The sequence below is a fragment of the Macrosteles quadrilineatus genome, unplaced genomic scaffold, assembly GCF_028750875.1.
Source record: "Macrosteles quadrilineatus isolate MER2022 unplaced genomic scaffold, UCM_ALF_1.0 Scaffold_8__2_contigs__length_117827958, whole genome shotgun sequence".
NCBI lineage: Eukaryota > Metazoa > Arthropoda > Insecta > Hemiptera > Cicadellidae > Macrosteles > Macrosteles quadrilineatus.
Window position 1 is genome coordinate 81,939,697 of NW_026542601.1, and position 24,950 is coordinate 81,964,646.

General features: G+C 34.4%; 1 protein-coding gene across 1 annotated transcript; it reads left to right on the plus strand.

The window, feature by feature from the left end:
* Positions 1-2,806: 2,806 nt before the first annotated feature.
* LOC128999824 (TATA box-binding protein-like 1) lies at positions 2,807-23,953 on the plus strand. The gene is made up of 5 exons (XM_054426520.1): positions 2,807-2,982; positions 10,338-10,662; positions 13,829-14,079; positions 15,410-15,504; positions 16,630-23,953. The coding sequence occupies exons 2-5, from the start codon at positions 10,345-10,347 to the stop codon at positions 16,821-16,823; spliced, it is 858 nt and encodes a 285-aa protein (XP_054282495.1). The 5' UTR covers positions 2,807-2,982; positions 10,338-10,344; the 3' UTR covers positions 16,824-23,953.
* Positions 23,954-24,950: the final 997 nt, after the last annotated feature.

The following is a 24,950-nucleotide window of genomic DNA, read 5'->3' on the forward strand; positions in this document are numbered from 1 at the left end:
AGCTGACAACACTACTATCGGACCATTGTTGGGTCGCTGTGCTACTGACCTACTAGAGCCACTGCAACTGTGCCACACCATAACAAGCTACGAGCCCAGCTGTTCACCACTTCTGACAACACACTCTGCGGGTGGTCACCTTGGTGATACACCAAAATGTTATTCTGTGCGCGGGATGCCTTTGTGTGTTCAATGAGGGAAATGATCAGTTGGTGTCTTGTTACAAAATAGATCATTGTTGTAGTTTAGTATTCTTGTTACCATAATTTGAATTGTTGTCGTTATTGTTGATTGTAAATTGTAATTGTGTTCATGTGTATCGTCGTGGTCCACCGGCTAGACCAAAAATGCTCCGAGGTAGTACGATAGGTTGGACTGTCCTAGGCCGATCACGGATCATTTTTTTCTGCTAGGGGGCATTTTGTACCGATTTTGTTGTAAAAAGGCAACAAATCAATACAGGGTAACGCGAAGAACAGTCAGCTGGTTTAAACAATAGATCAGTATAGACCAGAATGCACCACGCACTAAAGTAGGAGGGGGAATAAGGTCTAGCCGGATGGTCACTTGCTTCCAGCAGTACCAGTTCATATCCAAATCTCATCGTAGCTAGTTCGGTAAAATTGTTTTTCGTTCGTGGAAATTAAATTCATTTCGCGGCGTTTGGTCGGGCAATCTTATTTTTCCTTAAAATCGTACAGCCTATATCCCTAAGGGATATAATTGCCCCGCGATTGGAAATTAGTATCAGTGTCATTGTCAGAAAGTGAAAAAGTTCGTTACCGGCCAACGCAGTTCCGCCATTTGAAAATTACACGTTCGTTTCACGAGTTCAATTGATCGCGTCTTGTAGAATACCGGCTAGTTACATTTCCCAATCCCTTCCCCTTTATTTGTGTCATATTTGTGGACGTCCAAACTGTAAGTAATTTGTGTTATTTATTTGTTAATTTAAGATTTCAGTGAGTCGCACCTTTGAAAATTTTTCCTGTCTTGTTTTGTCACTTCATGTAGAATAAGCACATGTTCATAGGTTCAAATTCAAATCACTGATTTTCACATCCATTCATATTGTAGCAATCCGCTTTATTAATTAGATTGTAACAACCCTATAGTATTAAGAATAAATAGGTAAAAATGTTTTTATAGGGCAATTCAGAGTTATTTAATAAGATTTTTATAGTGTTGGAATTTTACACAGAGTCATTGTTAATTTTCATTGTTGTGCAAATGGTACAATTCTTTTAAAGAGTGTCACAGTCAGTATCTTTTGGGGGAAACAAATTATTATCAGAGAAGGGAGCAGGTAGCTGGTTCGATTGATACGGAAGTGTTGTTGGAAGTTGTGCCAGTTTGAACATAGATGAACCACCAAAGTGCCAAATTAGCTATAAAATAATAAAGCAACATTCTGATAAACATTACTACGATTGAATACAATATTGTTCAATCAGTTGGACTGCGAGACGACCTTCGCTTTTAATCGTTGGCCAACGAAAGGATTTGCTTGGTACAGGTCATCTCAACCATTAGATTAAATACCACTCTTCCATTGATACTTTCGAGATCGGTGTGAAACCGCACCATACCTCCCCTTTGATAAATCCATTCAACAGTTTCAATAAATTTCCAACTGATTGTGTATCTCTAGGTCATTTTTACTTGAAAGAACACAACAACGACTGTAATCTGAAATAAGTGTATTATTAAATTCTGTGCAATAAATTCAAATTGTTACTCACTTCTAGTTCTCAATAACCTTGGTATTTTAGCATATGCAATAGTAATTGATAAACAAAAGGTAATTCAGTAAATCATAAGCCACTACAAAAGATTCACCTTTTAAGTGCAACACTAGTCACTAGTGTAGTAGTGAGCAAGTAAATTCAGTGTAGAATTAAGACTGGTAAATTGATCTCATTAAAGGTATTACTTTATTGGAAGAACTACAAGCAGTGCCAGGGGCGTCCCCTAAGGACCTTTGGGGAATATTTATATTTTGCAGGGTCCACTCATATTTTTCATTAACATCAAGCTTCCACTGCCAAAAAGCTCTGTCTGATATTTTTATTTTCTAGAGTTCTTCCAACCTAGGGGCAACCAACATTTGTAAAGAATTCATTAAAGAGCATTGCAAGGAGTAAATATATTTAAATATAATATTTAAATATATGAGAGTCAAAGTCTGAGTTTTTTTCTTTACATAAGTTTTAATTAACGCCCATCAATTCCCCAAAAAAGAAAAAAAACTAGTGAGGCCTTGCTCCCATACCACACATAGAAGAAGTTTCGTTCTTCTCTTGGCAAATTGTTTTTCGTTAATTAATTAACAATAAGTTACTTATAATTTTGTATGTACATTGTTAGGTTATAAATAATTTGTTTCTTAGATCCTAAATTATATTAAAAATTTACTGAATTACTTGTGGAGAAATAAATATTGAGTGATGTATTTATTATTTTTTTCTGAGGCATCATCAGGAGTACAGTTTATTAAAAACTTATTTATTTACATTGCAGTAGACCGAGTGTAGTGTCGTTTAGTGCAATGTAAAAAAAAAAAAAAAAAAAAAAATGTTAATGGGTTTTTACCTTACCATAATATCCAAATCATTATTATGGTCGATTTCAATCAACATGTTTACTACAGTAGAAATTCAATAAACACTCTTAAAATAAATGTATTGTTTTTATAACCAATGCTAATCAAACGTCACTGAAAATTTGCTCCTAAAAACTTCGTGGTGTTCATGTGCAGTGCGTGCAGGTGCAGTCGTTCAGGGATGCTACACAGGTTGAGGTTGCAGATTGGTGGACAGGGACAGATCAGAAATCAGAAATCAGATGCAGAATTTGGGACTTCACTTGCAGACTTGACAACATTATGGGTTTCTCATCCATTGTCGAAATTAGTATTTAGTAATGTTTTATAGTTTTACAATTTAACTACAACTTAGATTCTTTGCTCGGAATAATTTTGCAGTAAGTATCCCTAAATAAATGTATAAATTGTTTAGTCATTTTTGTTCAGCATTCTGTAAAACAGTTCTGCCCTTCGGATCGTTGTTGTGTAGGATTTTGTCAAACCCTCGTCTTTGTTCACATTCATTTGGGAATAAAAGTAATTTATATTTTTTTCAATTGTGTCACTGGCACTTTCTTTGCGTGTGTCTGAAACCGTGTATTAGAATATAAAGATTAAACTAAAGTGGGTGTTTTGACAAAACAGTAGGCCTAGTGCATTATTAAAATGTGCTAAGGTGTTATGTCGTTCAGATAAAGTTATGGGTTTTGGTGCCGTGATTTCAAAACAAATGGTGATAATTTTTACAACTGTTATAAATTTTGTTTTATAAATTCATCTTGTGAGTTCACTTGTATTTCCAAAAAATTTAAACGCTCTTTTGAGTTGAAGTAGCCCTAGGGGAGACCTGTTAGTTTGGCCTAGACCCAATTTCACACAACTTCAAATCCATCCCATCATGGACCATATCGTTTGGAAAGTAAAACATTGGTATGTTTAACACTCCACTTATTCTTCAGTCAATGCACCTAACGTTTTTAAGAAAATGTAAATCAAAAGGCCTATTACAGATGGGTGTAGTGACAAATAATTTCACTTGGTAAATAACTTAGGCCTAGTCCTAACTTTTTGTCTTAGGCTAAGCATGATCTAACTTACAGTAAGTTAAATAGGCCTAAGTTATGTTTTTCTCATATCTCATGAGAAATCCAAAAATGTTATCGGTATTTATTCCGTATAGGTGCCTCCAAACGAATTGTTAATTTTGATATCTTACTTTATAGTTTTTTACCTCCTGAATCCAAATATACCATTATTTTTCACCGCTGATAAATATTTCTCAAGATATCGCCGTAAAACATGCTTAACATTACAATAAACAAGATAGGATGGATAACATTTCAAGTGATTCTGTAGTCAAATAACTTAATGTTCTCTATAATAGGAATTTCGTCACATTATGGAGATATAGATGGACTGGTGGACTAATTACTTGTAGTTCTTATTTAGGCATGTCAGGGTGGTAGGTCGTGCTGTATGTGAATTGGTGACTGCATTAAGTGTTTTGAAGTTAGGTTAGATTAGGAAGGTAAAGTTTAGGTTATAATGTATCGAGTTGTTAGTTTATGTTGCCTGCAGACTGTTTTTGTAAAATTAAAATCCTGAGAAAAACACTTCAAATTACTTTTTCAAAAATGCTTGCATTTTTGAAATAGTAATTTGAAGTGTTTTTTCTGGATTTTAATTTTACAAAAATAGTCTGCAGGTAGCATAAACTAACAACTTGATACATTATAACCTAAACTTTAACTTACCTAATCTAACCTACCTTCAAAGGACTCAATGCAGTCACCAATTCGCATAAAGCACGACCTATCACCCTGACATGCCTTTTTTGACATCTAAAGGAGTTTGCTTACACATTCTAGAGGTTTGGTTAGGTTAGGTTATGTTAGAATAGCACCATTTTAGTATGTAATTTCTAAACGGCGAAATATAAATCAATAAATCATTAATAAGGATAAAATACTCATAGTACATTCCACTTTTAAATGGCATCCATCACACCTTGTTTATTGTAATGTTGTATATTATTACGGCGATATCTTGAGAAATATTCATCAGCTGTGAAAAATAATGGTATATTTGGATTCAGGAGGTAAAAAACTATAAAGTGAGATATCAAAATTAAAAATTCGTTTGGAGGCACCTATACGGAATAATTACCATGTTATCCTCTTCAAATGCCTAAGTTATCATTTTTAACCAAAGGAATGGGTCTAGGACTTAACTTAAAAAAGCAAATGTACAAAAATACGGTTCTAAAGGGAGACATAAAGGTTAAGTTTTGGCACTCCTACTGTTTTTATTTTGATGCATACAATTATTATAAGTTATAACTTAAGCCTAGTATGGACAAAAATTAAGTTAGCCTCAGGCCTAAGTACAGTAACTTAAGTTATATGTATTCTTAAACGACATGGTATATTAGGTGAGGTCAATACTTCAGTATGATAATATTTTTGTTGGGCATCACTCACCTTATTGAAGTCACGAGAACGTGGTCCTTGTCATGTCACAATTATACACAGTTCATTGCACATAAAAATATACAAAAATAAAAATAAATCCAAATTTAAAATATCAGACAAAAGTTCTCAACACCGACGTTTCGCCGCACCAAAATCAACGTGCGGCGTTTTCAAGGTTATTTCTCTTCTCACGCAATCGTTGTGAGCGCCTAACCACGACTGACGACCCCGGTGGTGGAGGAGGGGGAGGGGGGACTCTGTTATCAAGAACAGCTGATGGCATTATCTTCTTTTGTTTAGATTTTTCTATGCATCCTTCAATTTCTTTCTCTATTAGTGTATTGTAAACCGGGCTGATATCAATGGATGCGTTGGCTAATGAATCTTTGTTTATTACTTCAGATCAAGATTCATTAGCCAACGCATCCATTGATATCAGCCCGGTTTACAATACACTAATAGAGAAAGAAATTGAAGGATGCATAGAAAAATCTAAACAAAAGAAGATAATGCCATCAGCTGTTCTTGATAACAGAGTCCCCCCTCCCCCTCCTCCACCACCGGGGTCGTCAGTCGTGGTTAGGCGCTCACAACGATTGCGTGAGAAGAGAAATAACCTTGAAAACGCCGCACGTTGATTTTGGTGCGGCGAAACGTCGGTGTTGAGAACTTTTGTCTGATATTTTAAATTTGGATTTATTTTTATTTTTATTTTTGTATATTTTTATGTGCAATGAACTGTGTATAATTGTGACATGACAAGGACTACGTTCTCGTGACTTCAATAAGGTGAGTGATGCCCAACAAAAATATTATCATACTTAAGTTATATGGTAGGCTATTAAAAACCCTCTTTAAAAATACCAATAATTTAAGTAAAATGTCCTAACCTCTCATGTTTAACACAGTTTGAAGAGGTGTGGCTATTTAAAACTGCACTTAGGCGCTTAAGTTAGTATTAACTTAAGATGCATTATACTTCAATGAGTTCAGCCAATTTGATCTATTCCTATGGAATATTGCCCTTATCCCTCCGTCAGTCGCACCCAAATAATTACAATAATGGTCACGCTGTTTATCTAATTGATACAGTTAAATATCAGGTAAGTTGAGCATCATTTCATGTCTTTGTAATGATTTTAACTTACCGGTACTGTTTTAATATTTAAACATAAGTTATACTTACTATGACTAAATAATCCAGTAAACTTAACTTATTTGGAATTAGGCCTACAGTATACTTAATTGAGGATCTAACTTTTAATCCCAATTCCTTACCATTAAAAATGTTCTTGTACTTAGGACAATGTTTTTTTTTTTTTTAGAAATCTATTCAAAATAACAAATTTAAGCTTAGTTATATAAATAATAAGTTATAACAATAGGACAACTTAAATGTTTAGGAATAATGACAATCCTTGTATTTATTTTTCACTATCATGATCAGTGTAAATCATATATCTTTGATTAGACATGTTAAAAAATAACATTCATGGTCACACTGAATCAAAATGATACAAACTTGTGACATAATTTTATATATAGAGTCAAAATTAATTATTTAATATCGTCCTACAATGTATGTCCCTGTTCAGCCCGACATAAAATGTGACGTAAATTCCAGTGCCGGGACAAAATTGATTAACTTATAACCTAATATCGTGGTTTCGTAAAAAGCGTAGTCGTGTTTGTCTCACCCAAAACTAGTCACACATCTTAAATTTGTCCAGATAGCCTAGCCATCAATGAGGTAGTCCAGGATTCTAACTATTTTGTAAATTTAATTATATTTTTGAGTTTTTTGGCTCAGATTATAATTACAACAATGCATTAACTATATTAGCTGGCCTTTAAGAAGTGATCATCACAGCCAAGTTACTCGAAATATGAGTTGAGATCAAATTTTGAACAAAATAACGTGCAAATAAATTTATAACAAAATAATTGAAATAAACGAGAGTTGTTCCTTGTACATGGTTAAAACCAAAGTGAACGTGTGCTAATAATAACTCGTTCAATCACCAGAGTCGTTCTCGTAACTAACTTCATGTTTGAATTCGTAATTTGCTCACGTAACTAAGTCCATTGAGCAATACAATTCGGTGATCTATTTCACCAAATTATCACTTAGGCTACCAACCTTAAGTTATATAGTCAAGGAAGGCATTTAAGAACTTTGTTGGTCCTGTTAGTCATCAGGGAATACTGATTCTTTTTTTGCTGTTAATCGTCCCTAACAAACTGAAACAAACTTGTCTGCTATGACTGAGCTCTCATGTTGAGGGACGATTCTTTTTTTATGTTACAGTACGTCCATTATATAGAGGTACATTGGAAGGAATTTTGTTGTAGAGATGTGAAATTTGATATAGAGGATTGGTAATTAATTACCAACCACAAGACATTTGCTAAACTGAGGTTGATTTTTAAAATCATACTGTAGTCTTAAAATTTGTTGTACGAAGGTTTACAGTTTAATTTGTTTTGAGGTAAAATTAGCATTGATTCATATGACAATGTTCTAGGGAATTTGAAGAAAATTGAAATTTGTACACTGTTTTAAACAATTTGCTATACCAAGGGTTATTATGTTGAGGTTGCTCTGGTATACCTGGATTATAATCAAACATAACTTATGAGTTCAGTTCGGCTATTGATTCTTGTAAGCTCCTGTGGCAAGAAGTCATTTGAGTGTTTATTTCAATAGGTTCATTGTAACTTAAACGTAATTTTATAATAGGGAAGAATAAATTAACTAAGTTACCGCTAGGCCTACTTGTTTCTAACATTATTATTATACAACAAGTGTTAGATTCAACGAGTAGGTAAAAGCTATGAACAAATAAATGCATGAACGTTTAACTGTAAGTTAGGCCTAATGTCACATTTTTAGCATTTGGTGATAAAAAAAAGTATTTTGCTGATTCTATAGACGTGTGAGATAGATGTTTGTACATTAAAAGGTTCACACTATCTTCCTGCGCTCTGCAGAAGTGCTTTTGATAGGTGGAATTTTATGTTCCCCCCCGAGCTAAACAACTAATTTTAAAAGATGTGAAAATATTCTTAGAGCACAAACTGTGTTCAAATTTATCATATTTAAATGCTTATAAATAAAATCTTGTCCAATAAATAACTTATTCTTGATTCTTATAACCTATTGTTACATTTTGTAATGGGTTGGGTTTCATAAGTGTGCTCAATTTTGTATATAAAATATATGCTCCTAGAAGTAATTTGTTACCGTATGATATTTCAAAATAAAAATCAATAAAAAAACACCAGAAATTAAAATTAACTGCTTCATTTTATAATGTTAGCTTGTCTTAAATCACTTGCCTGTCCAAGAATTAATAAGTGGTTACCAATTTACTTATTACATAAATGATGGTGGCTCAACATAGTAGCATCTATAAATAATGTTGACTCTCAAACTTGATTTGTATGCTCTATCTTGTAACTTAGTCAATGTAATTTATCTGCAGTACCGGTAGGCTATACAAGAACTTGGGAAACGGCAACAAAGCTAAATCTAATATAGGCTAATCCAAGTTCTCGAAACTGGGATAGCAAAAATTACTTAAGTAGGCTAACTTTGTTTCAAAATAGGCCTATAGTTTGAATCAAATGTTTTAAGAGTACCCTCGAAACATAATATTACCATTAGGCCTACTATATTGTATTGCCGATGTGAACACAACCTAGGTGTGTATTTTAATCCAAATTTGAGTGAAGGATGGTTAAAGTGAGATGCCTTAAGTGTTTTTTACTGAAGTGTTTTTTTTTAATATATGGTATTCTTGCGATTATTGCAGACAATTTCCATCTTAACTAGTGACAAAAAGTTATTACATCATTACGTGATCTGGAATCCCGTCCCCAGGTGAAGAAGTACCTAAAATATAACAAGATTAATAAACAAACCCAGCTAAAGGTGAAAAATCGCATAGAATAACCACAAGAAAACCTGTAGAGTACCGGTAGTCAGAACCAACATGCAAAAAAAAACAAAAACTGTAAACAGTGTTGTTCTGACCACTACAGTAGACTCCCTCTTATCCAGACACCTTTTGACCGGACTACACTCGGCGAAAATTACATCTCTTTAACCGGACAACTTTTATCAACACATTAATTTAACCGGACTAGATCGGCAGGAAGTGGGAGGTACTGAAACGACTGATCTCATGGGAAAGATTTGAGACCAATGATCACGTGTCTAAATACAATGCTCTCCTAAATTTAAGTCGAATATCACAGTAAACGGTCCGTTTTAACGAGTTTTTGGGGACGTTGGTTTAACTGGAAAAACCGTTATACGGACTGGCCTTAGTCACGAGGAGTCCGGATAAGAGGGAGTCTACTGTATTTGGTTTACTCACTGTATAGTCTGGTCTTCTATGTGATTTTCCAGCTTAAAGTTTAGCTAGATTTGTTTAATACTCTCTTATCACAGACAATAGAACACCAGCGCTGCAACACATACAGGTCTTGAACTATCCAAGCGCAACTGCAGTGAGAGATCTGTAATGGTCTATTCTCTGTGGTTTTATATACTTTCTTACCTGAAGGCAGGTCCAGATTCTACATTCCAAAATGTTGTGAACACTAAATCTTGATGTAGCCCGCAATAATCCGCAATAAAACTGCAGCGGACACTTTCACATTACTCACGCTGCTTTTGACTTGTATTCAACTCTATTTAGTAAAGCCTTTTGTTATATTTGTGTAAATTGCCGTATTACTTGGATACAACCTTAAGAATATTTAATTCTTCAAAGATAATTTAATACTAAGCAGAATTGTTACAAAATATTGTTATTAAGTTAGCAGTTCCTTGCTTAAAAGCAAAAGCTATAGTTACCATGGCCCAGGACTTTTCTTTCGTCTCCAGTCAGTGAAAAAGTCATTCTAAATAGAGATGTCATTAGTTAAGATTTTTATGTTCAATTTAATAGGCTACTCTCTGGTTTTACTTGTATTAGGTAGTTGTATCGATTAGTAAAACAAGTTGGATTGGAAATATTGAAATATAATTGTATATCATCATTAGTGTAAGGAATATACAATTGAATTCCTCTTGAACCTAAAAATGAGGATACGATAGTTGCTTGTCAGTCTACTTAGCAATTACCATGTATGTTTTAAATCGTTCAACAACTAGCCTATTTATTCATTCGGGATGATTGGGCTTGTGGTTCATTCAAACTTTGTATATATAACTTAATAGGCTACATGTGATTTGCATTTTATTATTCTGAAGGTGTTCTTTTTCTTGACAGATATTCTATGATGGCCACTGCTATTCAGAAGAATGGGATGAAGTCACTGCCAAACGGAGCTGTCAACCATCTTGTAATGGAACATCAATATCTCATAAAAGAATCACAAGTTCAGCCACAGACAAAAACAGAAGACCAACAAATGCAGAACGAAGCGTTGCAAACTCATAATGAAAGTGAAGTGAATTGTGAGGAACAAGAACCTGAACCGGAAATAGACATTGTTATAAACAACGTGGTGTGTAGCTTTAGTGTTCGGTGTCATTTGAACCTTCGACAAATAGCTCTTTCTGGTGTCAATGTGGAGTATAGGCGGGAGCACGGGGTAAGTTGTAACTTAGGTTATACCGCTTTAAAATTAAACTGTTGATGCTTGAGCAAGCATGTTGGATTATTTTTGGTAGGTAAATCTTAACTCGTACCGGTAGCTTTCTGATTTGTTTTTTAACAAATAAGCTCCCTTCCAGCTTGCCTGGGCTTAGATGGATAGCCTATATCTTATTCTGTGTTAGGCTTATCTACCCCCGGAGCCAAGGATGATCGAGAATATAAAGTAGGCCTACAAAACATTTAAAAATAAAATTGGTAGCCTACACCTTTTTTTAATACAGGTGAATTTATGTTTGTAGACCAGAGTGTAGGCCAGCTGATTTGGAATTCCTAGAATATCCAAATTTTGAGTAGGTAGGTACCTAAATCTACCACAACGCCTACCTTTACAACGCATGCAAAAGCAGGGTGCCCACCAACCAGGAAAACTGGGAATGTAAGATTTTTTGAACCAGGAAAAAAGTGGGAGCTATGCGTGAATTAAGTATTTTTATCTGTAGTTTAATCTACCGTGATCGCCCATGACGTTTCCGTGTCCGTGGAAGATGCTGATGATGTCCACACGGCCATGGGATATGCTAGTGATTTTGCCTTGATCGCGCATGATGATGTTGTTTCCGTTACCACGGGAGATGATGATGATGTCCACACGGCCTTGGGATATGTTCATGGTTTTTCCGCGGTCGCGGGAGACAATGACAATGTTACACGACCGCGGAAGATGGTGATAACATTTCTGTGACGGTAGACAATTATGATGTTTACGTTACCGGCTAAAAAATATCAGGACCAGGGAAGACAGTGGTGATCTTTCCGTTACTGAGGAAGATATTCAGGATTTTGCATTGATGGTGGAAGACATTGATGGTGTCTCTAAGACAGTGGTAGGCCTAGATGATCATGATATTACCTCGAGTTCGTAGCTTGACCAAAATTTCCGGATGGCACATCAATAAATTTGTACTATTTTGAAATTCTAGGTAGGGTACCTAATATCTTCATTATGCATATCTTTAATATGGTTTTTATTTAACCCTCCGAGTGTCACGTGTTTTGGCCTTAATGTCAGCCTATTTTTTGCTCATTTGCAAGGTTTTATTAAAACTGATCTGAGAAGCTTAAAAACAATGTTAATTATACTGTTCTATATACCATTTTGTTTGGAAAATCTTGGGCTTCAATATTATATATAAAACATAAGGAAGATTTAAAAAAAAAAAATTTTTTTAGGTAAAAAAATGTATAATTTCGAAAATTTTCAAAAAAAAATAAGTTTGCGCTCAATGAAATTGTATAAATTATAGGCCTATAAATATTTGAAAATAGCCACTTTGTTCTAAATTTTATGAGGATTACAAATCTATAATAATATAAGGAAGTAGATTTGCAAATAAAAAAGTTATGGGCAAAAAACAGATTTCAGTACATAGCGTTTGGCTAAGAATGCATAGCCCAACCATAGCTAGGAATCTGGCTGATAATTTACATCAATATCACTACCTACTTCTTCAGGATCATCAACCAGCACTTCAAAACCACTTAAATCTTCTTATAATGCACCACGTATATCACTACTTTTGATTTTTAACACTAAAACAATGATAAACGTAATAAAACACATCAGTCATCGGTCCGAGGGTAACCTAGCTGTTTACAAATACACGCACGTCAGCTCAGTCAGCTGTCTGCTACAATATTTTCGGAACTAAAATGAATAGTGCTTAGAGACAGACCTCTGGAGAAAGCTTAGAATATTACGGACAGAACGATACCTAACTCAATCCAGTACAGTCCGATTCAGTTAGTCATAGAGCCTTCGCCGTAAACAGTGTTCGCGAGTCGCTGCAGCGACGCACGACACTATACAAAGTGCGTTACGCGTCGCTGCAGCGACGCATGACACTCGGAGGGTTAATCTGTTTAGAAAGGTAAAAAACTTAAATTGGATTTTTTTTTTAATTTTTAATTGCTGCATTAATTTTTGTAAAATTAAAATGATCAGTACCTACGGTATTGAGAATCTATTTTTCAGGTAACGCTACGGAGAATCAATAAATTTTGGTATCGACATATTTTTAAAAAAATTACCTAGAATGAAAAATAATTCAGTTTTAAGTAATTAGTTTTAAATTTGCTGGTTATTTTATCAGAGTAATAATATTTAAAAAAATATACCTACTTGTGTCAGGCCTAATCACAGCCTACTTACTTTACAGTAGGCCTAGGCCTAATCATAAATTTTGTTCCTTTAACTGAGAGAGTGCTTTTTTCGATAACTAAAATAGCGAACTGTGTTAGGTAGCGCTTAAATAGCATTGTGGGAGCTGGCGTAAAAACGGGTTGGAAAGTTTGGTATGAAAAGTATGACCTGAACTGCCTGGAATTACTCATGAGTTTTTGCTGGTTGGCCTGGTGGTCACCCTTAAAAGTGAAAAATTTTGTAGGCCATCCGATTTTTTGGAAAAACTATATAGAATCCTATATAAGAACTTTTAGGAAGCCACCTATCAAATATTATTTTTTCTAAGATGGAGCAGCTAGTTACTTAAACAAAAATACCCATTAAAACTAGTGATAATTCTGTTATACAGACAACATTTTACAACCAGCCAATTTTTTAAGAACCATCCAACTAGGGCCTAGCCTAGTTTGTTTGGCACATCAGAAAGTGTCTTCCTCCCTATCAGTTTAATTGTGAATGTTATTGCAACGGAGCTAAGGAAAACCTTAATTATAATAACAGGGAGTTCGCAGCAACAGGTTAGCATGACAACAGTTGCCACAAGGTTACCCTGGATATTCATGTCTTATGTTAAATAACTTCCATGCCTAACTTACACCTCCTAGTGTCACTATTCCCAAACTATGTAACTTACAGAGGTTCTTGTACCCTCTTAAAGAAGTGACAGCTCAAAAAATGTTTGTGTCTGATTGTAGTGTTTTCCCTCTATCATGCAGCCTAAGCATATACTACACATTATTTACTTATAGCTTATAGTTTTAGCTCCTCTTCTTTATTTCCCCTGATATTCTCCAAATCCATCAAACTACTCTCCACTATCATACTTCTTTACCCTTTTCTTTTATCCGTTTAAGCTCTTACTAATACCCATATACTTGTACTTACTGTATGAATGGTAATATTCACAAATTTGTTCTAGATGGTGACGATGAAGCTACGCAAACCATATACTACAGCCTCTATCTGGTCGTCCGGCAAGATAACTTGTACCGGAGCGACCAGTGAGGACCAGTCTCATGTAGCGGCACGACGGTTCGCGCGGAGATTGCAGAAGCTAGGCTTCAACACCAGATTCGCCAACTTCCGCATTGTCAATGTCCTCGGCACGTGTTCTATGCCGTTCGCTATCAAGATAAATGCATTTTCCGAGTACCACAAACCTCAAGCCGAGTGAGTTTTTATCATAATGTACTAACCTAATGTAGCCTACTGTTAGACCTGGAAGTAGGAATTTACAGGGTTTTGATTTTCAAAACTATTAGCTAAAATATGGCAGCGGTTTGTATTCGTCTTTTACCTATAGTAACTACTTATGGTTTCCCATTGCATTCTTAGCCTAAATTATGTTTTTTTTAAGTCTTGCTAGTCGCTTTAGTTTAATGCTCCGATCAATTTTCTAATCAGTCCGTTTATCCTTAGCAAGCACTAAATGCCTAAAAGGAATTCTCAGATTCAAGTTAAACAGATTTTTTTAGCATGCTGGATTTGATATAGTTAGTAGACATTTTTAACTGAATTTTGGAATGGTACACAACCATTTTTGTCTAAAAAATATTGCAACAATCAGATTTTACTGTGAAATTGAGTTTAAATATTTAGATTTCATTTATGGAGGTAAAATGTTTTATTGCATAAGGTTCCTTTAATATAGGTACAAAAAGCCAGCGGTTTTTGTCACCTTGCTAAAAACAAGTGGCTGCAAATTCTCAAGCAATTCGTAACCACAGAACACTAGTTTTTAAAATTTTTGTATCAACCGTGTTAGAGGAATTAAGTGCTGCCAACGTTAATCAGTTACTGACATTTGGTTGATGTGGACTCTAGTGTGACTTTGATTTCCCCCATAAACCCCCGTTCCGATAGTCTGATCATGCTGGTTCGCTAACTTGTTTGAATAAACGTAGGTTTACATGTTTATACCAAATTTCTTCGAAATCGGGTAACTTTTGCTTGAGTCATTAATGGACACACACACACATATATATATATATATATATGAATTTGAACGGAGATTGTGCAAGTAAACTGGTCACAGGTCTAGGTGAGACCTATGGTAATCGCTTATGGGAAATAACCTAAAAGGAGCCTGAGGTGCACAAAGTAGGCCTACACAGGCTACCCGTAGGGTTTTCACAGTACTTGAGAATGCATAAACTAGTTCATTGTTATTTAAGTATTGTATATTGTACAATTTTCTCATAGACAAATAGAATAAATATAGACTGTCAAAGGAAGATTCCACGATGTGCCGCTAGGAGTGTAGTTACGGCGTACACCGCTGCAGGCAAGGAGCTGTATGCTACCAGCAGACGCTGCAGCGGTGTGTGCCATAACTACACGACACTCCTTGCGATGGACGCTGAAACTTATGCTAACATCTGCACTGCTGTCGGGCTATATTTATTCTATTTGTCTATGGTTTTATATTCTGTAACTGTCTTTTGCTCTGTTTTCTCTTGGTCTTGTAGAGAATCATTTTGCAAAACTATTTTACTCACAGATACGAGCCTGAACTTCACCCAGGAGTTACGTTCAAGCTGAAACAGCCAAAAGCAACACTTAAAATATTTTCTACAGGGAGCATAACTGTGACAGGTAATGAATAGTTATTTTGTAGAAGCTGATAAAAATTGCACAAACCTTATCATAATTAGCTTTTAACACATGAGAAAATAGTAGATCAAGTAGGTAGGATAAGGATAGGTTTCAAACTAAGTTTAAGACATTAGTTAGTGGTCAAAAACTTAAATCTTAAACGTGATCTAAAATTCTCATTATTATTGTACACTAAATAGTAACGTTTCTATTGTTTCATGTGTATTTAAGACACTTGCTTAATCCTAAAATGTACCTAAGCATAAATTTAATGTACATTTGTGCTGGAGCTCAAGTGGGGTAAATCATTTGGAACTCCACAACCTTTAATGGTAAGGTATTATTTTTTATTAAGGACTCTAGTCCAGGATTTGTTAGTAAGAACAGGCTTGCCTTTGTCTAGGATTAGATTCACACAAGATAAAGAGTAACTCTAGAATAAATATTTCATGTTCACTGACCACTGTCATTCTTTGAGCGAGAGACAAAGTAGTAGACTTGTAGCAGAGGATACATTAAGGGTCCTGTAACAATCTGTCGGCCAGGCAGGCTTAAACAGCGGAGACAAAATCATCATGGGCGTTGCTTGATCACGGAAGATGATTACGATGATGCCTGATTCTGGTTTAATCAGTTTTTGTTAATCATAAGTTTGAAATTTGATTCTAAATTCTAAATAATTGATTCTAAATGATTCTGAAGTAAAATTGAAAATTACTCATTAATCATGAGTAATCTCACTACGATCGTGATAATATGCTAAAGTAAATCAGCTCGGCCTAATTTTCTGACTTGGTGCTGGATTATTCAAGCTTATACGCTCAGCTCCAAAATTTTAACACTTGCGCACGTCTGTTAAAAATGCAATAATCAATCTAATTAAATATTTAAAACATTTTTTTTTCTTGAATTGGAGCTATTTTTGGTTTTTGATCACTTTTTAATGTACTAGATACCATTAAATTAGTTTTATTTTTTGAACTAAGTTTTGACCTGGAAATACTACATTCCCAAACCAGAAAACCTAGTTTTGTTCTTAAAACTTTATATTCATCCTTCCTTTAATGTTGAAATCAGATAACTCCAACACTTGGACAAGTGCTATAATCAGTATTTTGTGTGCAGCACCTTCAGTGAGCGACGTACAGCAAGCTATCGAGTACATCTATCCTCTAGTCTACCAGTTCCGCAAGGAGCGGACAAAAGAAGACGAGCTGCTGTTGCAGCAGAAACGTATGCAGGGGCTGAAACGGAAAGCCGCAGCAGTTGCCGAGAGTGAAGACGATACCGAGGGCAATGATGACAGCGACTGTGAATAAACTGACTGACTTGATTAGTTTAATCGTTCGGTGCGTAAACCTATATTACAAAGTTACTATATTTATTAGTTTTCCTACAAACAGACTAGTGTCTTATCAAGTTTTGTTGTACCAAAGACTAAAGTGTGACTGGCAGGTTTGTTGGAACAAAGCAATAATTGGATTATTGAATCGTCTCTATTGGTTAAGTTGAGACTGTGGATCCCTGTGTATTTTTTTATTGTCACTTGTGTAATTTAAATTACTGGTTACATTCAATACATGGATAGCGTATTTGGTTATTAATTCTATGAAACAGCAATAAACAAGGTGTTTTCATAAGTAATCAATGTATTTTACATTTCAAGTTTATTTGAATAGAATGATATCTTCAGTTTAAGTTGCCTTAGTGATAGTAATCCGTGAATTATAGTGATTGACTCGGTGGCTTTGAGCCCACTTTAATTTGTTGGTCTCTCTTTGTGTTGGAGATCTATTTTACTTAAAATCTATATAATAATTCAACTCCATTTTTTTCTATTTTCCATTTTTTTGCATTTGGCTTTAAACTAAGAATGATTTTAAAAAATCTTTTCGAAATAATATCACTGATGCATTACTAGAAAAATAAGTATGAGTAAATCTATTTTCTTCAAAAATAAAACTTTGATCTTCAAAAGAAGCCAATTATTGTAGTACCTAATATCTAAATTTACATTAAGTTTTGCATCAATTTTTTGTCCCACCTTCACATCCTAGGCTCTAGCCCGGTATCAATTTTCACATTACTTCAGGCTAGGCCAAGAGGTTGCGGCATTATCCTTTGGAAAAAATCCGCTGGTGATTAGTGGGATTTGAACCTGGGGCCTCAGGGACTGAAGTCGCAAACTTATATCTAAACCAGCTCGCTACCCAAGTTTTGCCACAATGAGATCCACAGTTCTCACCATGAACAAAAGTGTGATTCAGATCACTTTGTTACATTCTCCAACTGTCAAATATGAAATTACAATATTGACTGTTATAAGTCTTCAACATTCTTTAACCCTGTTTTAGTTTATGTTTGTATTTTCCTATTATGTGTTGTAGCAACTTTTTTTATTACTTTAGCGTTATCTCACCGAAAATAGGAGACTAGGTTAAGTTCTTTTATTTATTTAATTACTGTCCTGTTTGTACATTGTATGGTTGACTGTTTCCGCTGTGATGATTGTGTTTTCATGTCCATAATTACGTGTAAACAGTTTTTCATTGTTATTTTATGTGTTAGTCCGATCAACATATTGATAACAGTGCACCTTATCATTCTCATTGACATCAATTTAAGATCATTAAACATCTGAATTTGAGGGAATCTGTAAAGGTGGTTAGGCCCATAGTTTTAGCTGTTTATTTAATTTTCATTAATATTGATTTGTCCAAGCACAACTAATTTGGTTCAGCTCAAAATCTTAAATTGTTTTTGTTACAGGAAATAGTTTCTAACTTCTTTTTTCATATTGTCAATCTATGTTTAGAAGTAGATTGAAAATAATTAGAACCCTTTAAGGAAGTGGTAGGTAATATTTTGTATGGTCCAAAATGCATAATTTTTTGTTAGGAAATAAAAAATAAAAAAATAGAGTTCAGATAGCTGACCTGAAAAAGTTCCAGGAGGTAATGGATATAGGTACAAGAAATGGTTACATAACCTAACACTAATATTTTGTCCTAGAATAGGTTGAAGGGGACATTTTTCCCCTGACCCAAACATTTTGTGTTTTACCTAACTCAACTTCTATTCATTACTCTTTGTAACAAAATGCCTTTCTTCTTTCTTTCCCTCTTAACATGATCAGAGTTATTTTTTTGTTTTGAAGTCGACTAAGTTCACGATTTACACTGGCAAAGTCATAATGTAATACAATGTAAAAGTTATTGTTTTAAATTTTACTGGTGTTTTAAATACAAATATATTTATATTTTTAACAATGAACTGATGTACATTATAACTGTTTAGTATATTTTTAGTGTTTAATTTTCACTCGTTATATCACATGAAATTATTGTATTAAATTGTTCGCTTAAATACTTACTATTGTTTTTCTCATTTCTAGAAGGGTGTTTATCAGTTGTATGTTTTGTGGTTAGTGTTGAATATAATTATGATAAAGACGTCATTAAAAGATTATTGTTGTCTTCAGTAATGTTCTGTAATTTTTTGTGCAGAATCGGTCTGTTTTACTCACATAATGCTGTATTCTAACCAATAATTTAACTATGTGGATAAGATCCAATAAGGAAAGTCTTATACAACTTTGAATATCAAAATAAATGTTATTAGCTGCACAAATAATTATTTGTTGGATATAATAGTCCAATTTTTGGAGATACATTTTTCATAGTTTTAATGTAACCTCTATGATAATTAATATTTTAATCTTTAAGTTTATTTTCCAAAAAGTGTTATCGGCATTTAACCAAAAAGTTTTCTAACAGGTTTGAACGGTGAGAGTTTTAAAAGTGTACTTTCAGTTTGAATGAATGAACAATGCTTTCTTTAAAGTGGTTTTAGCTTTTAAAACCTAACACCGTGGTGTAGTTAGAGTTGTAAATGTATTTGAATTAACGAACGAAGTGATGTAATTTCTGGAAAAGACTTACTGGTTAGAAAAATGTCTCTATTTTCTGTTTTCACAACGATCCGAGAAAACTGTTGGTTACATGCTTATTACAAAATCTAGGCTGACTTTGTCATTGTGGAGAAAATGGTCAGTATTATTCAAGTAATTGTCAAAATACAATAATATAAATAGCATGGAAGCTATTATTTTGCCTCTTCAGTCACTAAACTGTAACCATCAAAACTATTTTTTCTTCAGAGAATCATGTTAATTGTTGTGTCTAGTCTGCCTTTTCAACAACAATGTAATACAATACGAGCAGATATCTCCTGGTAGAATCAAAATGTAAACAAGCAGGTCAGAAATAACCAATACTTACTTACTGCCGTGGCTCTAAAAATCACAGTTAATTCTTCGCCGTGTGTACACACACTCTTCCACCCTTATCTGTATTCTACTAACTTGACATTTGCACCTATCATCCTGATGTCCAATACTTGGTCAGTCCATCTCAATTTCGGCCTTCTAATGGACGCTTACCAATAATAATGAATAATTGATCTTACACAGGGTGGCCACCGGACTCCTTGAAAAAATGCACACTTTTTCCCGGCAGCAAAACCTGGTTTTCCTGAGCATGATTTTTGGTCGACAAGTGTAGCTTATACTAAAGGTCTGTGTGGGAACTTCATACTTTCAGTTCAATCTGGGCCATCTATTTGTCTAAGTAATCGGTACAGCCACAAATAATTATCAGGCCAAGTGTTTTTGAAGATAACAAATTTACGGTTTTGCCGCAATCGTGGGAGATGATGTTGACCACAGAACATGTTCACGATATCACCACGGCCGCAGACAATGATCACGGTTTCTCCTTGACCACAAAAAATGTTCTATGTTTTATTGTAACTGTGGGAAGACGTTCTCGTTTTTGCCATAACCGCAGAAGATGTTCTCAATTGTAACAAGACCGTCGAAGACAAAATTGACGATTTTGTAGCAATTGTGGGAGATGATTATTGTGTTGCTATTACTGCAGACGATGTTCTCGATTTTGCCGTGGCTGTGGAAGGTGTTCACAATTTTGCTATGATCGCAGAACGAGTTCTCGATTTTGCCATAACTGTAGATGTTGTTAAGTTTTGACGTGACCTCGGAAGATGTTCACGATTTCACCATGACTGCAGACTAATATCAGGTTGTGCATAGTGAGTCGGTGGCTCAGTCGGTAGCGTCGCGGACTTTGGGCCCAAGGCAGCGATGTCGTGGGTTCGGATCCTGGTCCCTGCCGATAACATTTTATTAGTACAGTTCACCTTTGTACTGTACCGGCTCACTCCTTGCTTTGCTGTTAACGATCCAAGCACGGGCGCTTAGTCTATGTGGACAGGCAAATGCAAGGTTAAAAGAGGCCGCCAACCTCTTTTTTTAAAACTAAAACCTAAATAGTTTTCAGGATTTCTGATCTGTGGCCCCCTGTTACACAGCAAGGGTGGTTAGTATACATCAGCCATTTCAAAGTGTAGTATATCGATTTGATTGAAGCTCTAAATAATGTTTTGCTTTCATCCCGTTTTGATTTATCAGTTTTGAAATTGAACCCCCTTAAAAAAAAACTCCCTTTGACATTAGCAGCTAATTGTGAAAAGCACAGCTTTCTAGATTGCCTATAATATGATAAGTGACATTCTCATACTTACTGACATCTGGGGAACATAGGGGTAGATTTTAATTGAGTGTTGCATTTTTCTCTAGGTTCTAAAATGAACCTTGCAAAATTATTGTCCTAAGTATCTGCTTCTTGGTGAATTAAAGTTTTGGATCTTGTTTTTATCTAACTTTCCCTAAATTTCTTGTTTAAAGTAAATTTAGGAAAATACCTCAGTTGCACAGATACTCTCTTGTTCCTCTAAAGGCTTACAGTTGAAATAATTTTGTGTATTGTATTGTGTCAAAAATGTCTATAGCCTAACTAGTTCGTTAATTCTAATATGTGAATATGGAAGGTAGTTATAGGTAAATGATATATATTTTAAAATGGTAAAATGTCAATAAGAAAGAAAAGTAAAACTCTTTGTACAAGATTTACTGTCAGGCTTCTTCCATTAAATGTTTTAGTGTTATTATTTGTTTTATATTTAGTCTAATCATAATTTTTTCTTTGAAATTAAACATTTGACTAAAAGTTGTGTGTAATGTAAACTGAAGCGTTGTTCAGTAGTTGAAAAAGACAACAGGTAGAACGGTGGCCAGGTACAATATTTGTGGTTTGGTCTAAGAGGTCTGTAGATGTTTGTACAGGAAATCATAATCAAACAGCTTTTAGTGTGGGAAACGGACTATCACACCGTTATTTCCAAGAAAAAATCTAGTTGTTTCTAGTGATATAATAATCATTATCAATTGAAATTGAAATGTGAATTTTTGCTAGGTGCGAATTTTAACCCAAATATGAATGAATAATGGTGTGAGATGCCTATGTAGCTTTGTTACTAACTAAGACCATCAGTTTCATAAGACAGGACCATTTTATTCAATCAAGAATTATAGAGCCCCCATGGTCATGTTTTTGTAAATAATGACTGCTACCTTAATGATCCTGGAAACTAAAACACATTCCTCTTTGACCTCAATAGAAAAAAATTTGATCCTCCTAAATAAGAACTTAAAATATTTATATATAAGCTACCTTGTTTTTGCAGAAGACTTCTTAATAACATTTTCTGAAAGAACAAAGGCTTAAACAAAAAAACAAGTAACTTAAAAATAGACAAAATCACTTGTCACTGTGCTTGTTACTTTTATGTGGCTATGTAGCAAATTACATTAATAAATTTTATCTCAGAAATATCAAAAATTACATATGTATACTACAAATACTCTAAAATTAGGTACCGTAATCACTTGAGCGCTATGAAGCATATTAATTTTTGTGCTGCAAAGGCAAATTACATTCATACTAAAATAAGTAAATTAAAGTGTGAACTCAAACTGTATTAATAACTTTTATCTAACATGTATTTATTTTGTACTTCTTTTTAGAAAATTGCTGTATTCAACATTTTCACCACAAGTGTAACATCAAACTGTTAATATCCATTCTTCCATTCACCCCAATGAGCTAGAAATACTACTGGGGGTAGCACTGACATAGCAACTCTGCTAGAAAATCGAGACGCATAATTTTATTGTGTTTATAGAGTTTTACTAACTAGGGGATTCAGCACATTATCTTATGGCTTTAGATACAATCCCCTGGTTCAAATATAATACGTAGAATGTACTTTATCCCCTAGTATGGTGGCAATGTCTTGTGGTTCTTTCATTCAGTACTACCTGCAGTTAGTTGTATCATAGATAAAACATACTCCCTTAGTAGATGTCAACCTTGTGGAACAGTTGAAGCCAATTTTATTGTTAGTTCTGTACGTCCAACTGTAGAGGTCGTGTTTTGTTTAAATTTTTTTTCTTGTTATTTCAGTCATTTAAAACCTCATTTTACCAAAAAAAAAGGATATAATCATAAATTATAACTGATCTCCTAGTTGTATAACCATTTTTTTTCCTAGGACGCTAGGAGCAAGCCTGGGATTGTTTTTCACATTACTTCAGGCTAGACCTAAGGGTTGCGGCATAATCACTTAGATAAAATCCATTGGTGACTTGGCGGGGATCGAACCCAGGACCAAAGGGACTGAAGTCCTGCGCTCTAACCACTACGCCAGCTCGCTCCCCTATATGTATAACAATATAGTAAAGCACAAATCATGAAAATAACCCTAAAATAATAGAAACAAAATTTGGTCTACCCCAGCGGTCAGTGTGGACGTACATGAACTAGACACGAAAAACAAGCTTCAAAATTTACAATGGGATGAGGAGTCTACTTTTGTTGCTTACTCTATGGTTGTATCTCTAGCTCAGTAATTCAACCTCTTTGACTTGACTGGTGCGACTAATTTACTCTAGGTCTTGGATGGCAGTGTAATTATTTTTTTGGTGCTTTCATTGATCTTTTAGGACTTCCACATTTATAGGACATCCTCCAACATTCAGAATTTAGTTAATTAGAATTAAACTGTACATAATAAACTATTGTAAATAATAAAGGCTGCACACGTCTTGACAATGTCCAAATGAGCAATGAATTTCTGGAGATTAATTCTCTTAAATACCAGATTGTAGAAAATGAGAGATATATTCCGTGCTAAATGGAACAATAACAGATTCTATTTTCTTATTGCACAATATTTTACTCCAAGTCATAGCAACAATGTGGTCGTCATAGCAACAACCACAAAATATTTACTCTAGAATGTAAGACAAATTACAGGTCATCGGTTGCAATAAGGGACTGTTTTATGATGAAAATAAGATCTGCCTTAATTAGGACTAGTAACTCAGCCCCAATGTGTGTCAGTGTTGTTTATAGTTTGTGATACTGTTTGTAATGATTTTTAAAAAATACTGTAAAAACATTGTAGCAATATTGCAAATAATGTGGAAATTCAAATTGTGTTTACCAAATACAATCATTGTGAAAAAGATTAGCTTGGCTTTTTTATTGTAAACCTTGTAAAAACTTTAATTCAGAAAAATTATAATAACTTTAGTTACTGGAATCAATCCCAGAAAAATGTATGATTATAATGGTTACCATTTCGCAGCAAATCGGCCTTGTAGGATTCTCTATCTATATATTAATTTGAAACTGTTTTTCTTTGTGACAGCTATTTTGAGAGAACGGCTGGGCGTAGAAACTCGGTAGGGGTGTCTAAAGAAAGGTCCTGGTCTGTAGATGAGCCATCAAAAGAGAAACATGGAGAATTCCCTCGGGGCTCTGCCCCAGTGGCCTTTAAATTCCCATCCCATGTTATTCTTATGGAGGAAAACGAGGTTTTTGTCACAGCTAATTTGAGAGAACGGCTGGGCGTAGAAACTTGGTAGGGGTGTCTTAAGAAAGGTATTGGTCTGTAGGTGAGCCCTCAAAAGAGAAACGATGTAAATTTCCTTGGGGCTCTGCCCCAGAGGCCTTTAAAGTTCACTCTGCAATTTTGTTTACATTTCGACCATATGGATAATTTTACACTACTTTTAATGAACCAGCTGTTAATATTAAAATTGTATTCAAAGGTCTACTGAAACTGTCAAAATTAAATGTTTACATTATTATTTATGATTTTAAATGGATTCTCCACTGCATGGCAAGTTTTTTATAGTTTCAAGAAAATGATGTATTTATGATACATTTGAAATGTTTTGTTCAAAAATCTATGCTTTATTGCTCTTAGAAAATTTTAAATCATGAAATAAGTGTGACTTATCAATTTCAAAGGAACATATAACTATTCCTTATCGGGTTAGCTTATACATATTGTAAGGTTGGCACTTGCCTTTTTTTCCTACTTTCAATCACCATTTATTTTTAAATTCAAGAAAGAACACCTGAGATTCATTTATTGGTATAACAGTTTTTGATAATCGGGTTGAAAATTGTGTCATAGATGAGTACGTTGAGGATGAGAGCTGTGTTCAAGTTTTGGAA